This window comes from Rattus norvegicus, chromosome 3, assembly GCF_036323735.1.
Source record: "Rattus norvegicus strain BN/NHsdMcwi chromosome 3, GRCr8, whole genome shotgun sequence".
NCBI lineage: Eukaryota > Metazoa > Chordata > Mammalia > Rodentia > Muridae > Rattus > Rattus norvegicus.
This window is the reverse complement of record NC_086021.1, coordinates 134,061,972-134,083,726: the sequence shown is the minus strand read 5'-3', so window position 1 is coordinate 134,083,726 and position 21,755 is coordinate 134,061,972. Positions and strand designations below refer to the sequence as shown.

Here is a 21,755-nt window from a genome sequence, read left to right as displayed (position 1 = left end):
TTCCAGGGGCTCTGATGCCTTCAGGTACCAGGCCTGCCTGCCAGTGTACAGATACACATGCAAACAACGTATGCAGATACATAAGAAATGGAATTCCTACATAAAAACGTGTGATCATCTACAAGTTGATAATATTGCAAATTGTCCTCCAATTTGTGGCAGTTTACCCTGCACATCTTTAGATAGAAATGTTTGCTTTCCCCCCTAATTTGTATAGTTTGCCACTTCCCTCTTATTTAATTGCTCTGGACAGGACTTCTAGGATTGTGTCAAATAGAAGTGGTAAGAACGGGCACCCTGACCCCTCTCTTGATTTTGGAGGAAAAATAATATTGTATTTTTTAAAATGTTGTGTTAACTGGGGGTTTCCAAGATGGCTTTTATTATCTTGAGATGTTTTCTTTCCATCTGTCTTGGCTGAGAGTCTGTTATAGAAGGAGATCACAGTATGTCAAATGCCTTCTCCCAATCAATTGATAACAGTCGTGAAGTTTTTAGTCTTCGTTCTGCTTGTATGATATTTCACATCGATTCCATCCCATCTTTGCAACCCAGGGATAAACTCCATCTAATTGTGGAGTAGGATCCTCTGAATGTGGTGTTGGGGTCCATTTGCTGATGGGTCTGTGAGGATTTTTACGTCGGTGTTCATTAGAGAGATCCTTTTTTGTGGTTTTAGTGTTGGTGTTAGGGCAATTGGACCTCATGAAATGAGTTTGGGGTGATTCCCTTTTAATATTTGGAGAAATTCGAATGCAGTTGGCATTAATTCCCCCTTCAAATGTTTGATATATTCTTATATGCAAAGCCATTTTGTCTTCAGTTTTTCTCTTGTTGGGTTTTCACGACTGCCTCTGCTTGTCTGAAACTACTGGGCACCAGAATGCTGGGACTCCAGCCAGGCTACACCCTACCAGCTTCTTTGGGAAGTTTTGGATTCTTGTTTCAGTCTCTACACCAGCTATTGGCCTGTTTAGGTTTTCTGTTTCTTCGTGACTTAATGTTTGGTGGCTATGTTTCTGGGATTTGTCCATTTCCCGTAGTAATAGTGTTTGCTCCATGAGTATTCACAGTAGCCACTTATATCCTTCTGTGTGTGCACATGTGTGTCATTGTCTAATCGTCTCTCAAAGCTCCTACCTTTTCATGCAATTACACAGGAAGTTAAATTCCAACATGAGCTTCAGAGGAGACTTAAAGCACCCCCCTTAAATAGTTTGAGAGCATAGACACCTGCATGTGCTGCTTCAATTAAAAACATTAAAAGCGCTTTTTAAAACTTCATATTGCTAAGTGAAATACCAGAGGTAGCTAAAGAGAAAAGGTTTATTTAGATTACCTTTGGAGGCATAATGTCCGAGATATGTTGGCTCCATTGGCTCGGCCCCTAGTGAGGGTGGGGGATGGTGGCATATCATGGTAGGGATCTATCTATCTATCTATCTATCTATCTATCTATCTATCTATCTATATGCAAACAGTTAGATTTTGAATCAGATTTTAAGAAAAAGAGATGTACCTAATCTCTTGTAAGGACACACAGCCAATGATTAAAGCCATTCCTATCTGGAATTATCTCTTCTTAAAGGTCCATTTCACTACCTAATGACAGCCTTGGACATCACACTTTCATTCATGCATTTTTCAAGGTCATTCAGCATCCCACGTGTAACAAGTGCTTACAAGAAGAAAGAAGGCGGCATGATGCAAACACGTAACGAGTGGTGGTGATTATTAAACTGTGGGTGGCTGGGGAAGTAACCAAGAGAGCTGTGGTGGCAAATGTTTAAAGTGTCAGATGTTGCTTAGTTCTGACTTTGCCACTTCCTGAACAGCTGGCCTGGACAGCTCAGATCTCATCCACAAAATGGGGAAAACAGTGTCTGTTCTGGATGCTTGTTAGGCTCTGCATGCCACAAATCATGAGGCTGCTAGCCTGTTTCCTGGCCCACTGTCAGAAACTTCTACTTTTATTCAGTTCATTTATTTTAGTAGTACTTAGTGTTATTCATTAGAGCTGACTGGAGGGACAGTGAGCCTACATTTGGCTCCAAGGTTACCTCAGGTGTTGACAAGCTGTATCTTGGAATGGATAATCTCTCTCAGCACTGCTTCTCTCTTTTAAAGAGTAGCACCTGCTCCAACCACAGGATTAAATATGATGCTAGGCTCTACATGTGGAAGGTGGATGGCAAACAGCTCTGGAGGCCCTGTAGCTAATTAGAGTAACAGCCAGTGCTGATTCAGAGTGACAGAACCAAATGCCAAAACTGTGGATACAGATGGCAGTAACAAAGGTAGGGCAGAATGGCTAGAAATCCACAAGTTCTGGGTGAGGGAAAAATAATAGTTTTTAATCTACTGCTTTTTTTTGTAGTAAGCTTTAAGGAAGTGCCTACCAATAGACCACATTATTATATTTGCAATCGTAAATGTTAAGTCACAACTATTAGTAATTCAAAAGGGGCCATAACAAGGCACATGCTATTTCAGATTAGATATTGCTGTCAAAATGAATTTAGTCGGGTCAGGTTTTGCCATCAATGTTGGTGTCAAAGAGTACAAGTGGAGTTCTGTGACCTTAAGAGAGAACACCAGGGACTATGCATAGATTCATCTTCCTGTTCAAATGGCTGGAAGAATGCAAATCTCAAGTCACGGTCTCTACACTGGTGGGAAGTAGGACTGAAGATGACATTTTCAATGCTATGATCTTTGCTATCCATTGATTCCCAACTCTTGAGACACTTACGTTTTGTTTAATGTGCTCCTGAACTGCAGCAATGTGGATATATGTACCCTGATTCACATGAAAGATGTCACTAAAGGCTTTGGCTCTGGGGGTCAAGGAAATGCAATTGGCAATGTACCCCACTCCCCCAAGCAAGCCAAGGCACATAAGTGCCATGTCAGGTCAGAAGTATGTCACCTCCCCAAGAAGCAGCACAGACTACATTGTCACTTACATGCATATTACAAGCTGATTCTTTGAGCTGGTTGGACCAGGAGTCTACCCTATTGGTCATGAGCCCTGGGTTAGGGGAGAGATGGGAGGTAGAAAGGTAAAGCCTGATGGGTCATCATGCAGAGTATGATCCTTGCTACTGCAAGTGCTGCCCAACCACAGGATTAACTATGATGCTAGGCTCTATGTGTGGAAGGTGAGTGACAAACAGTCCTGGAGGCCCTACAGTTGATTAGAGTAACAGCTGGTGCTGATTCTCTGTGACAAGGTCCCCTGGTGCTGGAGGCAGGCAGGATCTAGCTATTCTTGAGGGCACCCACAGAGATGATATGGAGGAGGTGGCTGGTTTATGCCCACAAGCTCAAACTCATAGTTCTCCCAGGGAACCCAATGGGTCGGTGAAGCACCCCTGGGAGGCAGCCTCAGTGGGTTTCCCCCATCACTGGTCTGCTTAACACACAGCAGAAGAAACCTGACTGACAGAAACACTCTCGGCTCTACAAGGCTGAGCAGCAGTGAGGGCTGCTGGCTCTGACTGCAGCCCGCTTTTATTGCAAGTCCCTAACCAGGGCCCCTCCCTGTCCTACTTCTCTTTTCCCATTTACTGAACACTTCAGCCAGAGTCCAGCCCTGGGAGTGGGAATGAGCTTCATGTCCTGCGTTAGGCTCTGGGGCCTGCCAAGTGCAAGTCAGCCCCATAATGTAGAATACGGCCTTGCTGCCTGAGCAGCAGGATTTTACCTATGGAAGATGTCTACTGGTGAGCACCAGCCTATCTTGCCATTGTACTAACAAGGCTCATTTCCTGATTCTGCCTTCTCTCCTAGCACCTGTCATCCTGGTGAGGCTTGGTCTCTGTACCACATCAGGGTCCCAGCTGGGAAATTCAGAAGGATTGGGCTCTGGGGGTCTAGCTGGAAGTCACCTGCCTGTCCCTCATGTGCAGAAGCCCTGCCTGTTCTTTGTTCCTCTTGGGATAGTACTAAACTCAGGGATCTGGCTGCTATCCTGGAATGACAACAGGGTGTCTCATTGAGAATAGGAGGACAGGCTGCCAGAGTCCCACAGACATAGTGGTGGAGAGAAATGTTTGGAGTGTCCCACTGACATTCAGACCATTCTAGTCCTCTCAAGCTTCTTAAATGTTGTTGCTACAAGACTCCAAAGAGCTCTGGGGCTCTTTGCTGTCAGTGTTGGGTTCCTGGGTACCACGGGGTAGTGAGTAAACTCAACAGTGCTTCAAGCTCCAGCCTCAAACATTATTATTATTATTATTATTATTATTATTATTGTTGTTGTTGTTGTTGTTGTTGTTGTTATTTTTTTGTTCCTCTGCTAGATGACTTTGTAGGCGATTCGAGCTATATAATGATAGTGTGGCAGCTGCCTCTTGGCAGAGCATAGCTTAAGCCCTGTAGCTCCTGTAAATACTAGATCAGTGAATAAATCAAAGCATGCTAAGACAGAAAGGGGCATGTTGTACAAAGCATCATTTCTTCATCCCGCAGAAGGACACATTGAAACTTTTGGTCAAGACAAGAATACATGAAAATAAGCATCTCCTCCCACCCCAGAGTGAGGATGGACTGCAAAGGGATTGTGGGCATGGCACAGGCGTGTACTTGAGTGTCTCTGTGTGATACACATGGATTCAGAACTTGGAGCAAAAGAAAAGGCAGTCCAGCCACAGCGTGAAGCTAGACTGTTGATTGGATAACAATAAATTCTGCTCATGTGATTTCATTGGATGGGAGACTTAGTTACAAAGCAGAAGGTCCATGTTATCAGCCTTGGATATGGGAATAGAGTGGAAAAGTGGAGGACCAAAGCAATTGAATGGTTGTAGTGTCCTTATATACTGAGAAGTTGAGAGATAGTGTGTTGTGAAGGGAAAAGAGCATTTCATTACTTAGAAGACTGTCATAAAGTTTCTAAACTTGAGGTTTAAATGTCCAAAAGATAGGGCATGACCACGTGAAATCAACAGAAGGCCAAAAGGTAGAGATCAGGTTGGAGTTCTCAAATGGGAAGAAGTACACAGTGAATGTGTTGTGTGACACGATTCCTAAGGATATGAGAGCAGACACCTACTTAGTCCGACGGAACCAATGACAGACCAAAGTAACGATCAAATTCCACCTTGGTGAGCCAATAGGTTTTATTGAGGTTCCTTAAAGGAAAGTGGATGAGCGCTTATTTACAGGAGCAGAGTAGCACCAAAGCCCACGTTAATGTAACCACCCATGATATCCGGAAATGTGCATATCCTATACGCAGCTCAGCAGGTTGGAAAGTGTCCTTTGTAGGTAGTTCGCTCAGTCAGTCTGAGCCTTCCCAGGTAGCCTGGTTGATCCTCTACCTCTTCCAGGAGGTATTTATGGTCTAAGTGTGTCCTTCAGGGCTTACAAATATCTCAACTGCTTATATACCTGTGGTGGAAGGGGTTTGTTGAATCTAGTTGGCTTCAGGGACTTCCTGAAGCTATTCTGAGTTGTTTATTCACTTAGTTTAAGGATCTTCCCAGCAGGATAAAATGCCTCAGCCACACCTCCACTTTTTTTTTTTTTATTAACTTGAGTATTTCTTATATACATTTCAAGTGTTATTCCCTTTCCCGGTTTCCGGGCAAACATCCCCCTCCCCCCTCCCCTTCCTTATGGGTGTTTCCCTCCCAACCCTCCCCCCATTGCCGCCCTCCCCCCATAGACTAGTTCACTGGGGGTTCAGTCTTAGCAGGACCCAGGGCTTCCCCTTCCACTGGTGCTCTTACTAGAATATTCATTGCTACCTATGAGGTCAGAGTCCAGGGTCAGTCCATGTATAGTCTTTAGTTAGTGGCTTAGTCCCTGGAAGCTCTGGTTGCTTGACATTGTTGTACTTTTGGGGTCTCGAGCCCCTTCAAGCTCTTCCAGTTCTTTCTCTGATTCCTTCAACGGGGGACCTATTCTCAGTTCAGTGGTTTGCTGCTGGCATTCGCCTCTGTATTTGCTGTATTCTGGCTGTGTCTCTCAGGAGCGATCTACATCCGGCTCCTGTCGGTCTGCACTTCTTTGCTTCATCCATCTTGTCTAATTGGGTGGCTGTATATGTATGGGCCATATGTGGGGCAGCACACCTCCACTTTTAACATCCTGTGTCTAAATAAACTTTACTCAAGGATGAAAGTTTTTTTTTTTTTTTTTGGTTCATTTTTTCGGAGCTGGGGACCGAACCCAGGGCCTTGCGCTTCCTAGGTAAGCGCTCTACCACTGAGCTAAATCCCCAGCCCCTAAAGGTTTTACTATGCTATACAAGAACATGTGAATATTACTAGGACGATTTTTAGTTTTGAAACAATCCAGGACGAATTAGTGGTTGCAGATTCTTTAAAATTAAGACAGATAGTTGCAACCCATGAAATGTGCAAAGGTTAAAAACTGGAAAAGACACTTGATTAATTTTGGAAAAAGTTTGTTTTGGTGGTATTGTTCTCTTATAGAAAAAGGAGGCTGTGGACTTCTCGGGCAAATCAAAATCAGAAAGAACACTCCATTTCTTTGACCACAGTCTGATGGAATCCATTGAGCTTGGAGACCCCAAAGTCCATGAATTCCTTCGCTTACTTGCTCTCTGCCATACTGTAATGTCAGAGGAGGACAGCGCAGGTAAGTGCTGCATAATGAACCTTTAACAAATGTGACAAAGAGAAGCATGGCTATGCAAACTGAAGGATTTTTGAATTAACTGTAGAATATTCTGAGCAAGACTTTCTTGTTTCCAGCTTTTTATTTGGTTTTGTTCTGAACGCTTAACAGAAACAAGAAAAATTTTAATTTTTTATTCATTTTATTTATGTGTATGAATATCTTAGCTGCATGTATGTTTGTATACCATTTGTGTGTAGTGCCCACAGGTGAGGGTCTCTGATCACCTGATACTGGAGTTACAGACATTTGTGAGCTGCTCTGTGGGGGTTAGGAATTGAACCTGGGTCCTCTGAAAGAGCAGCCAGCATTCTTAGTTGCCAAGCCAGCACTCCAGATCCCATAAATACATTAAAGAAAAAGAGACAGTACCAATGGAAAGCTAAGGCTCCAAATGGGTTCTTCAGCTGGGATGAAATGCTTCTTATGATTGGGCCCCACACTGGGCTGTGAAATTCTGGTACCCAGAACACATAGGGAGATATTCACATAGCACATGCTCATGGATGGAGCTGACCATAGAGTAGGGATAAATCTACATAAAACACAGTGGTCATCATGCGGATCAAGGCCGTTTACATGCTACATGGTTATTTGGAGCTCAGGGTTAATAAAATACAGCAAACCCAGCTGACTCACTTTACCTTTGATTCTGAGAGGTCACTGCTGATGCCAGAGAATCAACTTCTTCAGAGTCTAACAGTTTTACCTGTAAATTTTGTTTCTTTGTGCTACCAAATATTAAGTTAAAATTACTACCCAAGGAAGTAATAAGTGCTGGATTAACCCATTCTTTAGATTTTAATTGCTTTCAAGGTTTACATAATTATATTTATGGCTTTAATTGATCTTTATAATATTAACACCACAAGGAATCGTTATATTCCCTTCTGGGAATTGCCTTAAGGAAGTTTCTTTCATTTCTGCCTTTTGAGTTTATTTCATTTCCCAAACCCTATTTCATTTTAATAGCACTCTCTGTTTTCCATTAATGTTATGATATTCTTTAGATCTCTTTGAGGATATTAATTATACTTAATTTGAAATTTGCTTTTGTTTCATCCAGTAAGCTGTATTTTATTGAGTGTGTTCTCTTTTTCTCTCTCCTCTCTGTCTCTGTCTGTCTCTCTGTCTCTGTCTCTCTCTCTGTCTCTCTCTCTCTCTCTCTCTCTCTCTTTCCCTCCCTCCAGCCCTTCCTCCCTCTCTCCCTTCCCCATCTCCCCTCTCCTTCTGCACTAACTTTTATGTTGTTCTCAAATGTTTGTTGATTTATGGTTGACTGGTTTTCTGTTCTCTTTGTGTGAGAGACTTGGCGAATGCCGTCTATTACCATAGTCTGTTGCTTAAGATTGTATGGGTAAGGCAGATCTTGTAACTGGTCCTCTGGTTGTGGGGTCCTCCGTTCTGAGAGTCATGTCACCAAGATTACCATCTCGCTTTTCCAGGACTGACACTAGGAGTCAACCAGCCAGGGCTCTTATTAGAGACAGAATCGTATACGACCTTCCTGACTCGTTTCCCCTCCTATTCTGTGGAAGTCTAACACCATTACACTCATTCACTTGTCGTCTCTGGTCCCAGATTCAGATCTTGACCCTTTCCTGAGGTGGCATGAACACCATGAAGAAAAGTATTTTTAAGGATGCATTCAGGGAAGAAATATTGCTTCAGAGCAAGCTGCCTGGAGAAGGAGCCTAGTGGTACAGGAATGCCAAAGGGGAATTTTTCAATTAAGTTACTAATGAGGCCTCCTAAGATTCTGTTCTCATTAGTTGACTGAGTTTTAAGACTCTTTGGTGCTTTTCCTTGCCTCTGCCCTCATGTTCTTCTGCAGATGTTTTAAACGATATGTTTTTCCTCTATCTTTGTTTCTTTATTGATCAAACACTCATTTTATCTTTCAGATAGTTCTCAGATTTGTAGATTCATTCTTTAATTGTAGCATATTCAGAATTTACATTGTGCTGTAATCCAGAGCATCAAAATCAAAGTATGTGCATGCATATCACACACACACACACACACACACACACACACACACACACACACACACACACATTGTAGCTTGGTAAGATTTGACAGTTGCAAATATCTCTAGAAACACTGCTTGGATCAAGGCATAAATCTCCTCCATCAGTGCAGAGGTTACTCCCACCATATTTATTCAGTTTCTTTAAACTCTAGCCCACCCAACTGCTAATAGGCTTCTATCACTCAAGGTGTGTTTCTCTTCTTGTCCTCCATTGAAGCAGCAGAATTGTCCAGTATACACTCTGTGCCTTGTTCTGGCATCATGCCGGTGTCTCTGTTGCTAGTTTCTTTTTCTTTTTTATTAAATACCATTCCTCTGTATGAACACACCACACCCATTCCCAGTTCTCTGTTAATAACATTAGGTTGTTCTAGCTTTTGGTTGTCACAAACGCTTTTTATGTCTTTTCAAAATTATTTGTTTAAAAACATTGGGAGGAGGATGACCAAACACTTAAGAGTGGAAATCGCCAGCTCATCATAAAAGGAAGGATATGTTCAAACCTCTAAGAAATCATTCAATTGCTTTGAAAAATATTCAGGTATCATTTTCTATCCCTGCTGTGCTTGAATGAGAGTTCAGCCCCCTGAACTCCAGCCCAGCATTTCCTGCAGCTGCGCTTTCATTTAGTCATTCTCTGGCTGGCTGATGCCTCTTGCCACTGTAAAGGATTCCTGGAGAGAAAGGAGTTAGATATGTGAATGATTTCAAGTGTTTCTAACCCTCGTCTCAAGACACTAAGTTCGACTGTTGGGTTCCATCTTGAGGAAATGTGAACTTGCTTTCCTTTCAAAGCTTTTGTTGTGGGCTATGCTGCCCAGGCTCAAGAGAATCCCTACATGCTAAAGAGCATCCCAAACTAAACTCCTCTGCATAAATGTCCCTTATAGAGAAGGCGAGAGTACAAATCCAACACTAAAGCTTTTAGTTCTTAAAATTCAGCTCGTGGTTGAGGACGTTGCTGCAACCTTGTGGCAGTTGGCTCCTGGGGAAGTTGCTTGAAGACACTGTGGTTTCGGTCTGTGCTGGAGTAAAGTTTCAGAACAAGAGGGAGGGAAATCCAAACACTTGAGGAAAAATTTTCTCTTTTCTTTACTTTTTTGGTAAATGCAATAAAATATGTTTTAAAAACTTAAAACTCTTTCATTGCCTTATCGTACCAATTTTAAAATTTGTTGAAGCTTGATAATAGCTTGGTATATGTTTAATTTTCATAAACATTTAGTAAATGCTGGAAATGAGTGTACACTTGGGGGTCCTGTATTCTAAACATACACATTCAACAATTGCATACAACACTTTTTAAGTTACATTACTCAAATGTCTGGTTCTTTTGTTTCTCTGTTTGTTTATTGAGTGACATGTTGCTATTCTGTAGCCCAGGCTATCTCTGGGCCTTAGCCTTCTAAGTGTTTTTTTTTTTTAATGGATTATTTCGACAACTTGATTTCTCAGCTAATCAAAATATGCCCAGTGGCCCTAAAGAACAGCACACTTGTAGTTGATAGTTGTAGTCCCACCAAAGCTTGCTTTAGAAGGTTATGTTTGATAACATTCAGATTTCTGTCTTCATTAGACCGCAGCTTGTATCAGTACCCCTTGACCTCACTTTCTCCAGTAGCCATTTTCGTCTCAGAGTTTAATGATTGTTTGTTCCTACTTCCTAGGTGTTTGGCACTTAGTTTTCATTAGCTTTCGTTAATCTCTCTGCTTACATTTTGGCCATGTCTCTTGTAAATGATTTGTTTTAACATTTAAAAAAAATCAGTGAAGACAAAGCTAAGGTCAGAGAACATCCCTCCATTCTCCTCTGTCATCACTACACTTAGTTTTAAATACTTAAAGCTCAGCTGCTGATAACCTCTGGAGCCCTTTTCAACCATCCTATTTTTGTCTTAGACTCTTCTTTCCTTTTTTGTCTTTTCATAGGTTGAGTCCTTTCGATTCCTGCTACTTTGAAAACAATGAACCTTTATTACTTTAACAGTTAACATTGAGACTTTAACATAATAAACTCACGAAAGCCTAAGGCTTCTTTGAGTAAAACAAAGATCCTTTAATAGTTATCAATGCTGCCCTGGCATATGCAACATTCTCACCGTGCTTTTCATTCTTTTAAAACCTCACAGGTGCCATGCTTATAACTGTGTCGATGCCTGTGTGATTCACTCATGTGTATCTGCTTTATGTTCCTTAACATTTCTTTTTTCATTTGTCTGTAAATGATGTCTGTCTGTCTGTCTATCAATCTATCAATCAATCTATCATCTATCTATATCTATCTATCTATCTATCTATCTATCTATCTATCTATCTATCTATCTATCTCTATCTATCATCTATCTATCATCTATCTATCTATCTCTATCTATCATCTATCTATCTATCTATCTATCTATCTATCTATCTATCTATCTATCTGTAAGTTTGTAGCTTACCTATTTCTGGTAAAATCATGAGAGACTCTGAAGTAACTATGTTATCATTGCTCCTTTTCTTTTTTCATTTTTTGAAACAGAGTCTTGCTAAACATCCCTGGGTGGTGTGGTGTTCAGGCTGACCTTAAACTAACAGAAATCTTCCTGCCTTTGCCTGTTACCTGATTGCTTGCTTATAAATGTATACTCAAGAATATATGCAGGGAAGTAAGGTTTTCTTTTCACAAGGAATCCATAGTAAACCCACAGTCTACCCATTAATAGAAAAACCAACTGCATAACACTTTATCTTTGAACACCATAAACAGTAAATATTGATCCATCAATGTCTACACCTTCTGATTATTTTTCAAACACTATATAATTTTATGTAAGAGGGATTACTTTTATTTTTAAGGCATGTTTTTTAGTCTTTCTTCATTTTTCATTCTTTCTCCTCTTAGCTCCACTACAGCATATAGCTATTAAGCATCTTGATTTGATCCTTTATATTTTGGTGGAATCTTACATGTTCAGTCTCATGAAAAGGTCATTAGTGACTTAGCAAAGGTCAGACTATGTGCTTCCCTACTCCTTGTTGTTTGACCTTTCTAATGATCATATCACCTCTTTCAGCCATAGGTCCCATCAATATAAAATGAAAGTAAGAATTTAAGTAACCACTACTTCTAAAGACTTACCCTGAGCATCATATGGGAATCATATGAGGGTCCTATTGCCGTGTTTTTTTTTGTTAGAAACTCTAGTCACTGAAAGTGAAGAACTGTGGTTTCCAAGACAAGAAACTTTTATCACAGTGGAGAGACAGACTCACAGTTGGACAGTAAGTCCGATAGGAAAATGTTTAGAGTTGATGCTGGGGTTGGTTATTAAAGAATGCATTGGGATTAACATTGGAAGTATGAACATGAATTATTACCCTCAGCACAGAATGTATTTGTCTCCTTCCCTTTTAGGACAACTGGTTTACCAAGTTCAATCACCCGATGAAGGAGCTCTAGTTACTGCTGCTAGAAATTTTGGGTTCATTTTTAAGTCTCGAACCCCAGAGACAATTACAATAGAAGAATTGGGAACGCCAGTTACTTACCAGTTACTCGCCTTTTTGGATTTCAACAACATCCGGAAAAGGATGTCTGTCATAGGTATGTTGGCTAGCTGCAATTATTATTGATCTCCTGATGCTTCTGTAGTTATGCTGATACTTTTTATGGATAATTCAAATCTTGCCTATGTGCTACTACAGTTTTGTAATGTTATGAACTCCTGTGGCCCTCAACTTAGTTTTAAGAGTGTAGTGATCTGTGAGTGAAATTCAACAAGAGCTTGTTATTCTGAATTCTCTATCTGAGGTAACTGCTGTGCACGTTATTATTTTTATGCCCATTTTATAGACAATCGAACTGGGTTACAGAAAGTGCAGGGACTTACCTGAGTCTGAAATTGGCGACACCGCGGACAGTCAAATCCTGAAGTCTGACTGGAGAGCCACTTAATTCCGGCTCAGGAGAGTTTCTGAACTGTGTAGCTTTTGCTGGTTGTTGTGGGCATCATTGGCGGTTCTCAGATCATCCATTATTTCTGCTCAGCATCATTGGCCGTTCTCATAGTTCTCACATCATTCATTATTTCCGCTCAGCATCATGAACCATCCTCATGCCAGTCATTATTTCTGTTTATCCCCATTGCTGGGGATGGTAGCTTATTTATTACCACATCACATCCATGCTTTTATAACTTAGTGTTAACCTTCAGCACCATTTCAGTGTCCTCAGATGAGTCACACACCCCCTTCTCCAAATCCTCTTACCTCTCTAAGCAGGCTTTTATCTTTTAATCTTTAAAAATTTTTTTTTGTTCTTAGTACTTGGAGAATTGTATATAATGGGTTTAGATCATATTTACTTCCTCCCCAATCTTCTCTCAGATAACTTTCTCTTTCCTACTCACGCAACTCTGCATCCTGTTTTTTTTTTCTTTAATCTATCAAGTCCAATTTGTGATGATCATATATTCTTGGATTTGTGGCCTTCCACTGGAGTGTGGTCAACTTTCCAGGGGTTACTTAAAGAAAAACAGACCCGTACTCTCCCAGAAGCTATCAATTTCAAATAGTTCCTTGGCTATGGGACTTCATGTCCATTCTCTCCCCACTCCATGCTGGGATTTGGTCTGCCTTGAGTTTGCACAGGTTTTCTGTATGCTGTCTGAACTGGTACGAGTTCATATGTGTAGCTGCCCTGATGTGTTCAAAAGATAGTTTCCTTGTAGTCATCCACTGTCTTTGGCTCTTAGACTCTTTCTGCTCCCTCTTCCATAGTAATCCCTGAGCTGTGGGATGAGGCGAATGGTATAGATGCCCCATTTAGGGTTGAACATCCCTCAATCTCTCATTCTTCACATCTGGACCAGTTGTGGGTCTCTATGCCAACCACCATCTATTGAAAATGGAAGCATCTCTGGTTCTGTCAACCGTATATCATCCTCACGTAGGACCCAAGAAATGAAACTCAAAGATTTTAAGTCATTTGTCAGAGAGGATCAAATAGCACACAAGTTCTACACAGTTAGTCAGATGCAAAGAAAATAACTAAATCTGGGGCGGTCTTCTTTAAAGTCTAGCTGTGGCTCTAGAGATAGCTCAGTGGCTTTTCTAGGATGTGTAAGGCTCTGGGTTCAACCTCCAGCAGTGAGAAATCAAAATAACTCCTCCTCACATAAAGCTGTCTTCCTACCTTCTTGGTAGCTCTCTTGCTTTTGACACTGCCATAGCTTTTATGTACTAGAAAATGGTTCCCAGCTTTTAGCCCCCATCAGAATAAGCTGGGAAAACTATTTGAAGATCACTTGGCTTTGGGCACTGGTTTGTAAACTAGTCCATTGGAGGCAGAGTTCCCAGGTTTCCATTTCTGATAACTTCTAAGTGATGTGGATGGTACACTGTAGAGACCACAGATGGAGAAACACCACTCTCGGGCTACATTTACCCATTGTTAGTCATTTCTTCATTGGAGTGTTTGAGTTGTTTCTCAAACCTGCATTATTCTTTGCTATTCTCTAATTTCAGAGTTTCTTTAGAATCCCGTCAATGCTTTCTTAAATCTTTCCTTTCCAAATGCATCCTAGAATTATCTGCAAACATAGTGTCTACTAAACCACATTTCCCCCCCTCAATACAATTCTACTGTCCTTTCCTCTAAGTTACCAGTATCATTGACTCCGTTAGGGGTCTTGTCACTATGCACTTGAATTATTGTAGTGTCTACCTAATTGCCTCTATTAAAGTAATACTCTATGCTGGCAACATGTTACTTTTTCTAAGGCATAGCCTGATCATTTAAAAATGTTGGCTTCCCAGAATTCACAGGGGAATGTTCCTAGTGTGAGCACTTAAAAAATGCTGGTTTCCCAGAATTCCAAGCTTAGTGCTCCTAATATGACCTCAAAAGGTCACATGCAAAGTGACACCAACCTACTTTTCTCTACTTTCTAAACTTTGTGCTCAAGAATCCTCATAACTCACTATTCCTGAAATGTATTGTATTCTTTTATCCCCATGTATATGTTGTTTTTAAATGTATACCTACAACAATTCTTTCCCCTAATCCCCTTTGGCTGAAAAATCCCTTCTCATCTGGTAATGTACAATTCAAATGCCATTTGTTCCTCTTTTCCTACATATACTATATCTTATGGTATTTCCCAGAATGCTTTGTTCAACACAGCCGTGGGATTCCTCTCCTGGGACTGACTCATGGTTATCTCAGCTCATAGGCTGGGGACTTGAGGTCAGGGAGCCATATCTTTAGACTCTCCAGGGTCAAGCACTTGACAGGCACATGATCTTTACAGATATTCATTACATGAAATTCTACCTAATACTCTGTAACTTATGAACATCTTGGTCATTGCATTAAATTAATTCCTACTGTGGAAAAAAATATATATCCATAATGATAGGGTTTGGAGTCTTTACCGGAACGTAGTATGGAGAGATTGTACTGAGGCTACTCATTTTAATTAGTTTTCCTGTAACAGCTGCAGGCAGCTTCCATCAGCTGAGAAGCACACAGGTGGCTCCAGGTGTTGGCTCACTGTTGGACCAGCAGGAGCTGTCCTCTCTTTACAACCCCAGGGGAGGCGTGAATGGTCCTCATCTAGCTCAGAGTGGATTTTATTTTGCTCTAAGGGTGTTGACAAAAACCTAAGATTGTTCTATGGGGAGAAGTTTGGCTTTTGCTCAGCATCAGTCACCATTACGGGCTGTGGGGAATTCTCAGCTTAACCGCAGACATCAGATGCCTGCCTTAATGGATCCCATATGAGAAAGGGCAATGTTTAGCAGAGTGGGGCTCACAGGCTTTATTTTGGCTGCTTGGGTTTTAATCATTTTAATCAGGGGAGAATTCAAGAGGGACTCTGCTAGGGTAGAAAAGTCTGTTTGAGTCTAGGCAGGAAACAATCCCAGCTTCCTGATTGTCATGTGGCCTGTTCTATGGGGACAATATTCCTGCAAATGTCTGACACTGCTGCCCTCTCTTCCTTAGTCTCTGTCTTAGGGTTTCTGTTCCTGCACAAAAGATCATGACTAAGAAGCAAGTTGGGGAGGAAAGGGTTTATTCAGCTTACTTCCACATTGCTGTTCATCACCAAAGGTCAGGAATGGAACTCACACAGGGCAGGAACCTGGAGGCAGGAGCTGATGCAGAGGCCATGGAGGGGTGCTGCTTACTGGCTTGCTTCCCCTGACTTACTCAGCTTGCCTTCTCATAGAGCCCAGGACCACCAGCACAGGGACGGCACTACTCACAATGGACTGAGTCCTCCCTCCCTGATCACTAATTGAGAAAATGACTTACAGCTGGGTCTCATGGAGGCATTTCCTCCATGGAGGCTCCTTTCTCTGTGATAATGCCAGTTTGTGTCAAGTTGACACACAAAACCAGCCAGCACAGTCTCCCATTGCCTTTTCTTCCCTCCTCCTCCTCCTCCTCTTCCTCTCTTTCTCTCCCTCTTTCTCCTCTCCTTCCTTCTTCTCCTCTTCCTCCTTTTCTCCTCCTTCTTCTCTTTTTCCTCCTCCTCCTCCTTCTTCCTCTGCTTCTGCTTCCTTCTTCATTTTCTACCTTATAGTTTGTTTTGAGTCTTTCAGTCATCAGCTTATTAATGTGTGATTTTAATACTAGCATGCTTAGATTTCATTTGGGGACCAGAGCCCTTATTTAAGTCAGTGTTGTTTAAATAAAAGTTGATTTCTATAGTGGCTTGTCAAAGGTTATAGAATCTACTAATTAGCAAACATATGAACGTCATTATATCATTATGGAAGAGTCTATTTACTAATTTGCATATAAAGGTCAGTTATTCTGTATATAAACAAACAAACACCAACAAAATATTGAGTAGAAGCAGATGGCAGATAACCACTAAAGCATAAATTGCATCAGCCCTTAAAATCTGTTGTGAGACAGAGAATGTTCAATTGTAAATATCTAGGTGTGGTGCTTATCATAATTCCAGCACATGGGAGGACTAAGGGTAGCCTGGGTTATATAATGAGACCCTATCATCTCCCCACTCCCCTAAATCATCAAATTTTAATCAAAAGACTGTAACTACCAAAAAAAAGAGCTTAATTAGCCACAGCCAGCACATTCTATTCTAAACCCCTTCTTGGCTTGAGCAGATACCCAATACCCTAGGAATCTCTCTGCTCTGGATCTTGTCATGGTCCTTTGTTTCAAGACCATTGGCCAGCTTTTATAGCTGCATTGTCTGGTGCAATTCTTCTCATACCTTGGCTTGAATTGCCTAATGAAGGAAAAAAGCTTATCGACATATACCCCTTGCTAGCCTGTTTCCCACCTTCACCTTATGGCCATTAAATAGATAATAAAGTATATACTGTGCTCTCCTGTTCTAAGGCATCCTGTTTGTGGAGAGCACTTTAAGTGGAAGGCGTGAAATGACCTTAGATTTAGTTGATGAAGCCTATGAAAGTGTGAGTTCAGACTATGAAGTGAGGTTGCAGCTCAGGCAGTTGTGTGGAAACACACAACCTTACCATTCATTCATTCACTCATTCATTCATTCATTCATTCATTCATATTATTAGGTGCCTACGGGGTGTCAAATGTAAAACCAAGCCTGCAAAGTTGGGTCAACTCTTAAGTATTTGAAAGTAACATTTGATAGAATATACAGGTGAGATTAGTAATGCAGGTAGTCTGGTAAGGGCTGCCATTCCCAAACCTGAAGAACAAGCAAAACCATCCCTACCAATAACAGACTTCAGTGGGAGAAGCACAGAAGGGTCTTTTTTCAACTCTGTGAGGAGTTTTGTTTGTAGCTATGATTGACCCAAGAGCAAATCACTAAAATGAATGAACTTTCCCAAGCAACAAAGGGAGTAAGAGAATACCAGAGCAACATCCTGAGAAACTAGGAGGTAGGCAAATCCCTGAGAGGCAGACAGAGAAATGGGCCATGACTAAGTTCTAAAGATGACAGCTTTTCCCTCACCCTTCTTTCCTGAGACAAAAGACTAGTAGTTTAAAACAAAGGCCTCACTCTGTCACCAATAGGATTCCTCATCTATTGGACCACAAAGCATGGATTAAGACAGGTTCACCAAGTCGTGGGGCTATCAGTTACCTTGTCTTTGTTCAGATTGACCAGCTCTAAGTTAGGGGAGGAAGAACTCTCAAAGATACTTAAAACCTGAGAGGAGAGAGTGAATTTTGTACTCTGGAGTTCCTCTTTGCTATGTTCTCTCTCTCTCTCTCTCTCTCTCTCTCTCTCTCTCTCTCTCTGTTCTTCCATCTAATAAAAGTCTTCACTGTGAATAGAATTCTGTGAGGAGACAGGTTGGTGTAACTGTGATAGATATTTAAACAGAAGATCTTGAATTACACACCAAGAACTTTCCAAAAAAGCTCTTAATTCTCCTTAATACATATGGCTTGATTTAAACCTTTCAGTTATTTTGCAATAGTAGGCAAGGGGATCTTTCTAGGCCATGTACATCAGACTAAAACTATTTGTTTCTGAGTTTGGGAAATCAGAATGTCTAGTAGAAGGATTTATGTTTTAATTAATTGAACAAGAATAAAGCCAACTGACTTAGGTAGTGATTGTCTAGCCAAAGAACGTGAATGCTTTGGTTTAGGCAAAAACTTTATGTCCATTTCCAGATGGGCTAGTTTTCACAGATTTCAGTGCTAATAATCAACTTTTCCAAACGGTTACTTTTCAGTTCGAAACCCAGAAGGACAGATAAAACTTTATTCCAAAGGAGCAGATACTATTTTGTTTGAAAAACTCCATCCTTCCAATGAAGACCTGCTGTCCTTGACATCAGACCATCTCAGTGTAAGTGCCTCGTGTCAGTTCAGCTCAGGAGCTGCCTTTACAGCCCGACGGTTAGGACTTGCTAACAAATATCAGCAAAGGAGCTGACTTCTGAAATGCAAGTCCACCGGGGAGCCATCCCACAGAGGGCAGTCCCTGATGGTCTAGGAACAGGCTCACAATCAGAGTTTTAGCATAGGTGGGTTATTACAGTGGAGAAAGCCACATGGTTGGGTGAGCTCAGGGTCCCTCAGGGCTCCTATTTTATGGCTGTGTTTCGATGGAGACGAAAGAATGGTCTCTGGAGCCAGCTTTCCCTTTAAGATTTCTTTCATTTTGGCTACAAATTGTGAGCCCCTTATGTGCTATGGATGCTCAACCCACACATTCTAAGACTTGTCTGATATTTTTCAGGAACTTTCTAAAGGGAGTTCCTTTGCTCTTCTCTCAAGAGCAAGGGACTGTGAAGTAATAGGGACATGTTGGGTTTAAACCTGGCATCTTAGTGTCATGTTAACAGTTTATTTGAAGTTCTGGTTGACCCCTGTGGATGTTGCAGAGAATGGTTCAAAAATTTTATTTTATCCATTTTTATTCCTCCATTAAAATTATTGATGATTCAAGTTCTTTTGCTGGATGTTGTTTTTATTATAAAACATCCCCTTAAGACCTCTAAAAACAGAAAATGTAAATGCTCTGCTGACTTTAAGTTTAAAAGTGATGGTTTAGTAATAATTGTTATAAACATAGCTATTTTTTCATTTTTAATAGAGCATTCTTGATTTTTCTTTTAATGTCTTCCAGAGATTGAAATGGTCTTTTAGGGTTTTTGGTTACTAAAAAAATATATTAGAGTGATAACTATATGATTTTATCATTGCTCAAACACCAAGGCACTAGATATTTGGTAGTTTCTTTTGGGGCAGGCGTGGGAGAATTGTTTTTAGGGCAGGCCAACAAGACCTGTTTTTTTTTTGCATTCATATTCCTTTGGCTTCTATGTTCTATGCCTTTACATTTGTACCTAATTATTGATTTTGGATAGTTTTATGATAGGAAAAGTCCTTGCTCAAATAACCATTTTGGATTAAGTGTGTGTTTCATGACTAATTAGATGACTTAAGTCATCTGTCCCCTTTTCTAGTGTCCTCTTAGAGTGGATTCACCGTTGTGCAGAACAGAATGGGAGTCAGTGGCAATGCCCAGTGGGGTTTCCTGTTAAAGTCAAAGACGTGTCTGTGTGACTCAAGAAGACAAAAAAAAGGTTTAAAGGCAGTAATTAGATTTCCAGACCAGAAGGGGATGCAGTGGTCTTGGAAGAGGGGGTTTGTAAATGTGAATGCAATGTCTGAACTGCTACCAACTACCTGGTGATGAATTCACTTAATGTTCCTTATGGTCTTTGTGGGCTAAAGCACATCTTTGCACCATGCACTTCCTTTTTCTTTTTACTAATCAGGGTGCTTTGTGATTTAGCACATGTCTGATCATAAAACTGTATCTGCACTGTACATCAGAACAATAGAGAAACCATGCTTAATGACCAGCAGGGCCTGAAGGAGCAGAAATGGCTATTAAAATGTTTTACTTGTAGTTTGGAGGCCCATAAAATGACCTCTGAAGGCAGAAGTGACATGTGAGGTTTTCAACATTACCCCCAAAATCAATCTACTTGTGTTTCTAGCTATTGCAGCTGTGCGAGACACATAGCAAGCACTAATATCTTGCCCATCACCCCTCTTAGAAGGATAAAAGTACCAGAAGTGTCATGGAGATTGTCCGCTTACCAAGTGTTCTAGTTTATTTGGCTTTTATTTCCAGGTCACTCCATCACTGGAAATGACAGGGCAGGAATTCAAAGCAAGAACCTCAACCCCTGCTTGTTGGATTCCTCTCTGGCTCACCCTGGCTGATGCTTTCTTACATAGCCTGGAACTACCTGCATAGGGATGGTCCTGCCCACAGTGGGCAGGGACCTCCTGCCTTAGTTAATAATCAAGACAACCTCCTATAGATATATCCAAAGGCCAGTTTGATCCAGGCAATTCTTCTGTTGAGTATTTCCTCTTAGATGAGTCTAGACTGTGCAAGTTGACAATTTATACTAACTTAGGAAAAACATGACTTCCTAATATTTGATTGCTTATTACAATAGCTCCATATAATATACTATAATTTCTAACAAATAATTAATGTTTGAGCTGGTCTGATTTGATGATGATATCTTCAAGATTTCAAACATTGTTTTATTATTAAAGATAAAACCAATGTAATTAAAAAAGGGAAACATGTCACAGAAGAGTCTAGAGTCTAAAGATCAAAGACAGCCCCGAAAATATCACTATTTGCAGATGATATGATAGTATATTTAAGTGATCCCAAAAGTTCCACCAGAGAACTACTAAAGCTGATAGACAACTTCAGCAAAGTGGCTGAGTATAAAATTAACTCAAATAAATCAGTTGCCTTCCTCTATACAAAAGAGAAACAAGCTGAGAAAGAAATTAGGGAAACGACACCCTTCATAATAGACCCAAATAATATAAAGTACCTCGGTGTGACTTTAAAAAGCAAGTAAAAGATCTGTACAATAAGAACTTCAAGACACTGAAGAAGGAAATTGAAGAAGACCTCAGAAGATGGAAAGATCTCCCATGCTCATGGATTGGCAGGATTAATATAGTAAAAATGGCCATTTTACCAAAAGCAATCTACAGATTCAATGCAATCCCCATCAAAATACCAATCCAATTCTTCAGAGAGTTAGACAGAACAATTTGCAAATTCATCTGGAATAACAAAAAACCCAGGATAGCTAAAGCTATCCTCAACAATAAAAGGACTTCAGGGGGAATCACTATCCCTGAACTCAAGCAGTATTACAGAGCAATAGTGATAAAAGCTGCATGGTATTGGTACAGAGACAGACAGATAGACCAATGGAATAGAATTGAAGACCCAGAAATGAACCCACACACCTATGGTCACTTGATTTTTGACAAAGGAGCCAAAACCATCCAATGGAAAAAAGATAGCATTTTCAGCAAATGGTGCTGGTTCAACTGGGGGTCAACATGTAGAAGAATGCAGATCGATCCATGCTTATCACCCTGTACAAAGCTTAAGTCCAAGTGGATCAAGGACCTCCACATCAAACCAGACACACTCAAACTAATAGAAGAAAAACTAGGGAAGCATCTGGAACACATGGGCACTGGAAAAAATTTCCTAAACAAAACACCAATGGCTTACGCTCTAAGATCAAGAATCGACAAATGGGATCTCATAAA

General features: G+C 40.8%; 1 protein-coding gene across 12 annotated transcripts in view; it reads left to right on the top strand.

Annotated features, from left to right (window-relative positions):
* Atp8b4 (ATPase phospholipid transporting 8B4 (putative)) overlaps positions 1–21,755 on the top strand; it is a 204,028-nt gene that overhangs the window by 128,668 nt on the left and 53,605 nt on the right. For all 12 annotated transcript variants that reach the window (XM_039106842.2, XM_063285310.1, XM_039106844.2 and 9 more), the window contains 3 exons: positions 6,444–6,609; positions 12,075–12,263; positions 18,371–18,486. In XM_039106842.2, the coding sequence (XP_038962770.1) occupies positions 6,444–6,609; positions 12,075–12,263; positions 18,371–18,486 (471 nt within the window). The remainder of the gene's footprint in view (positions 1–6,443; positions 6,610–12,074; positions 12,264–18,370; positions 18,487–21,755) is intronic.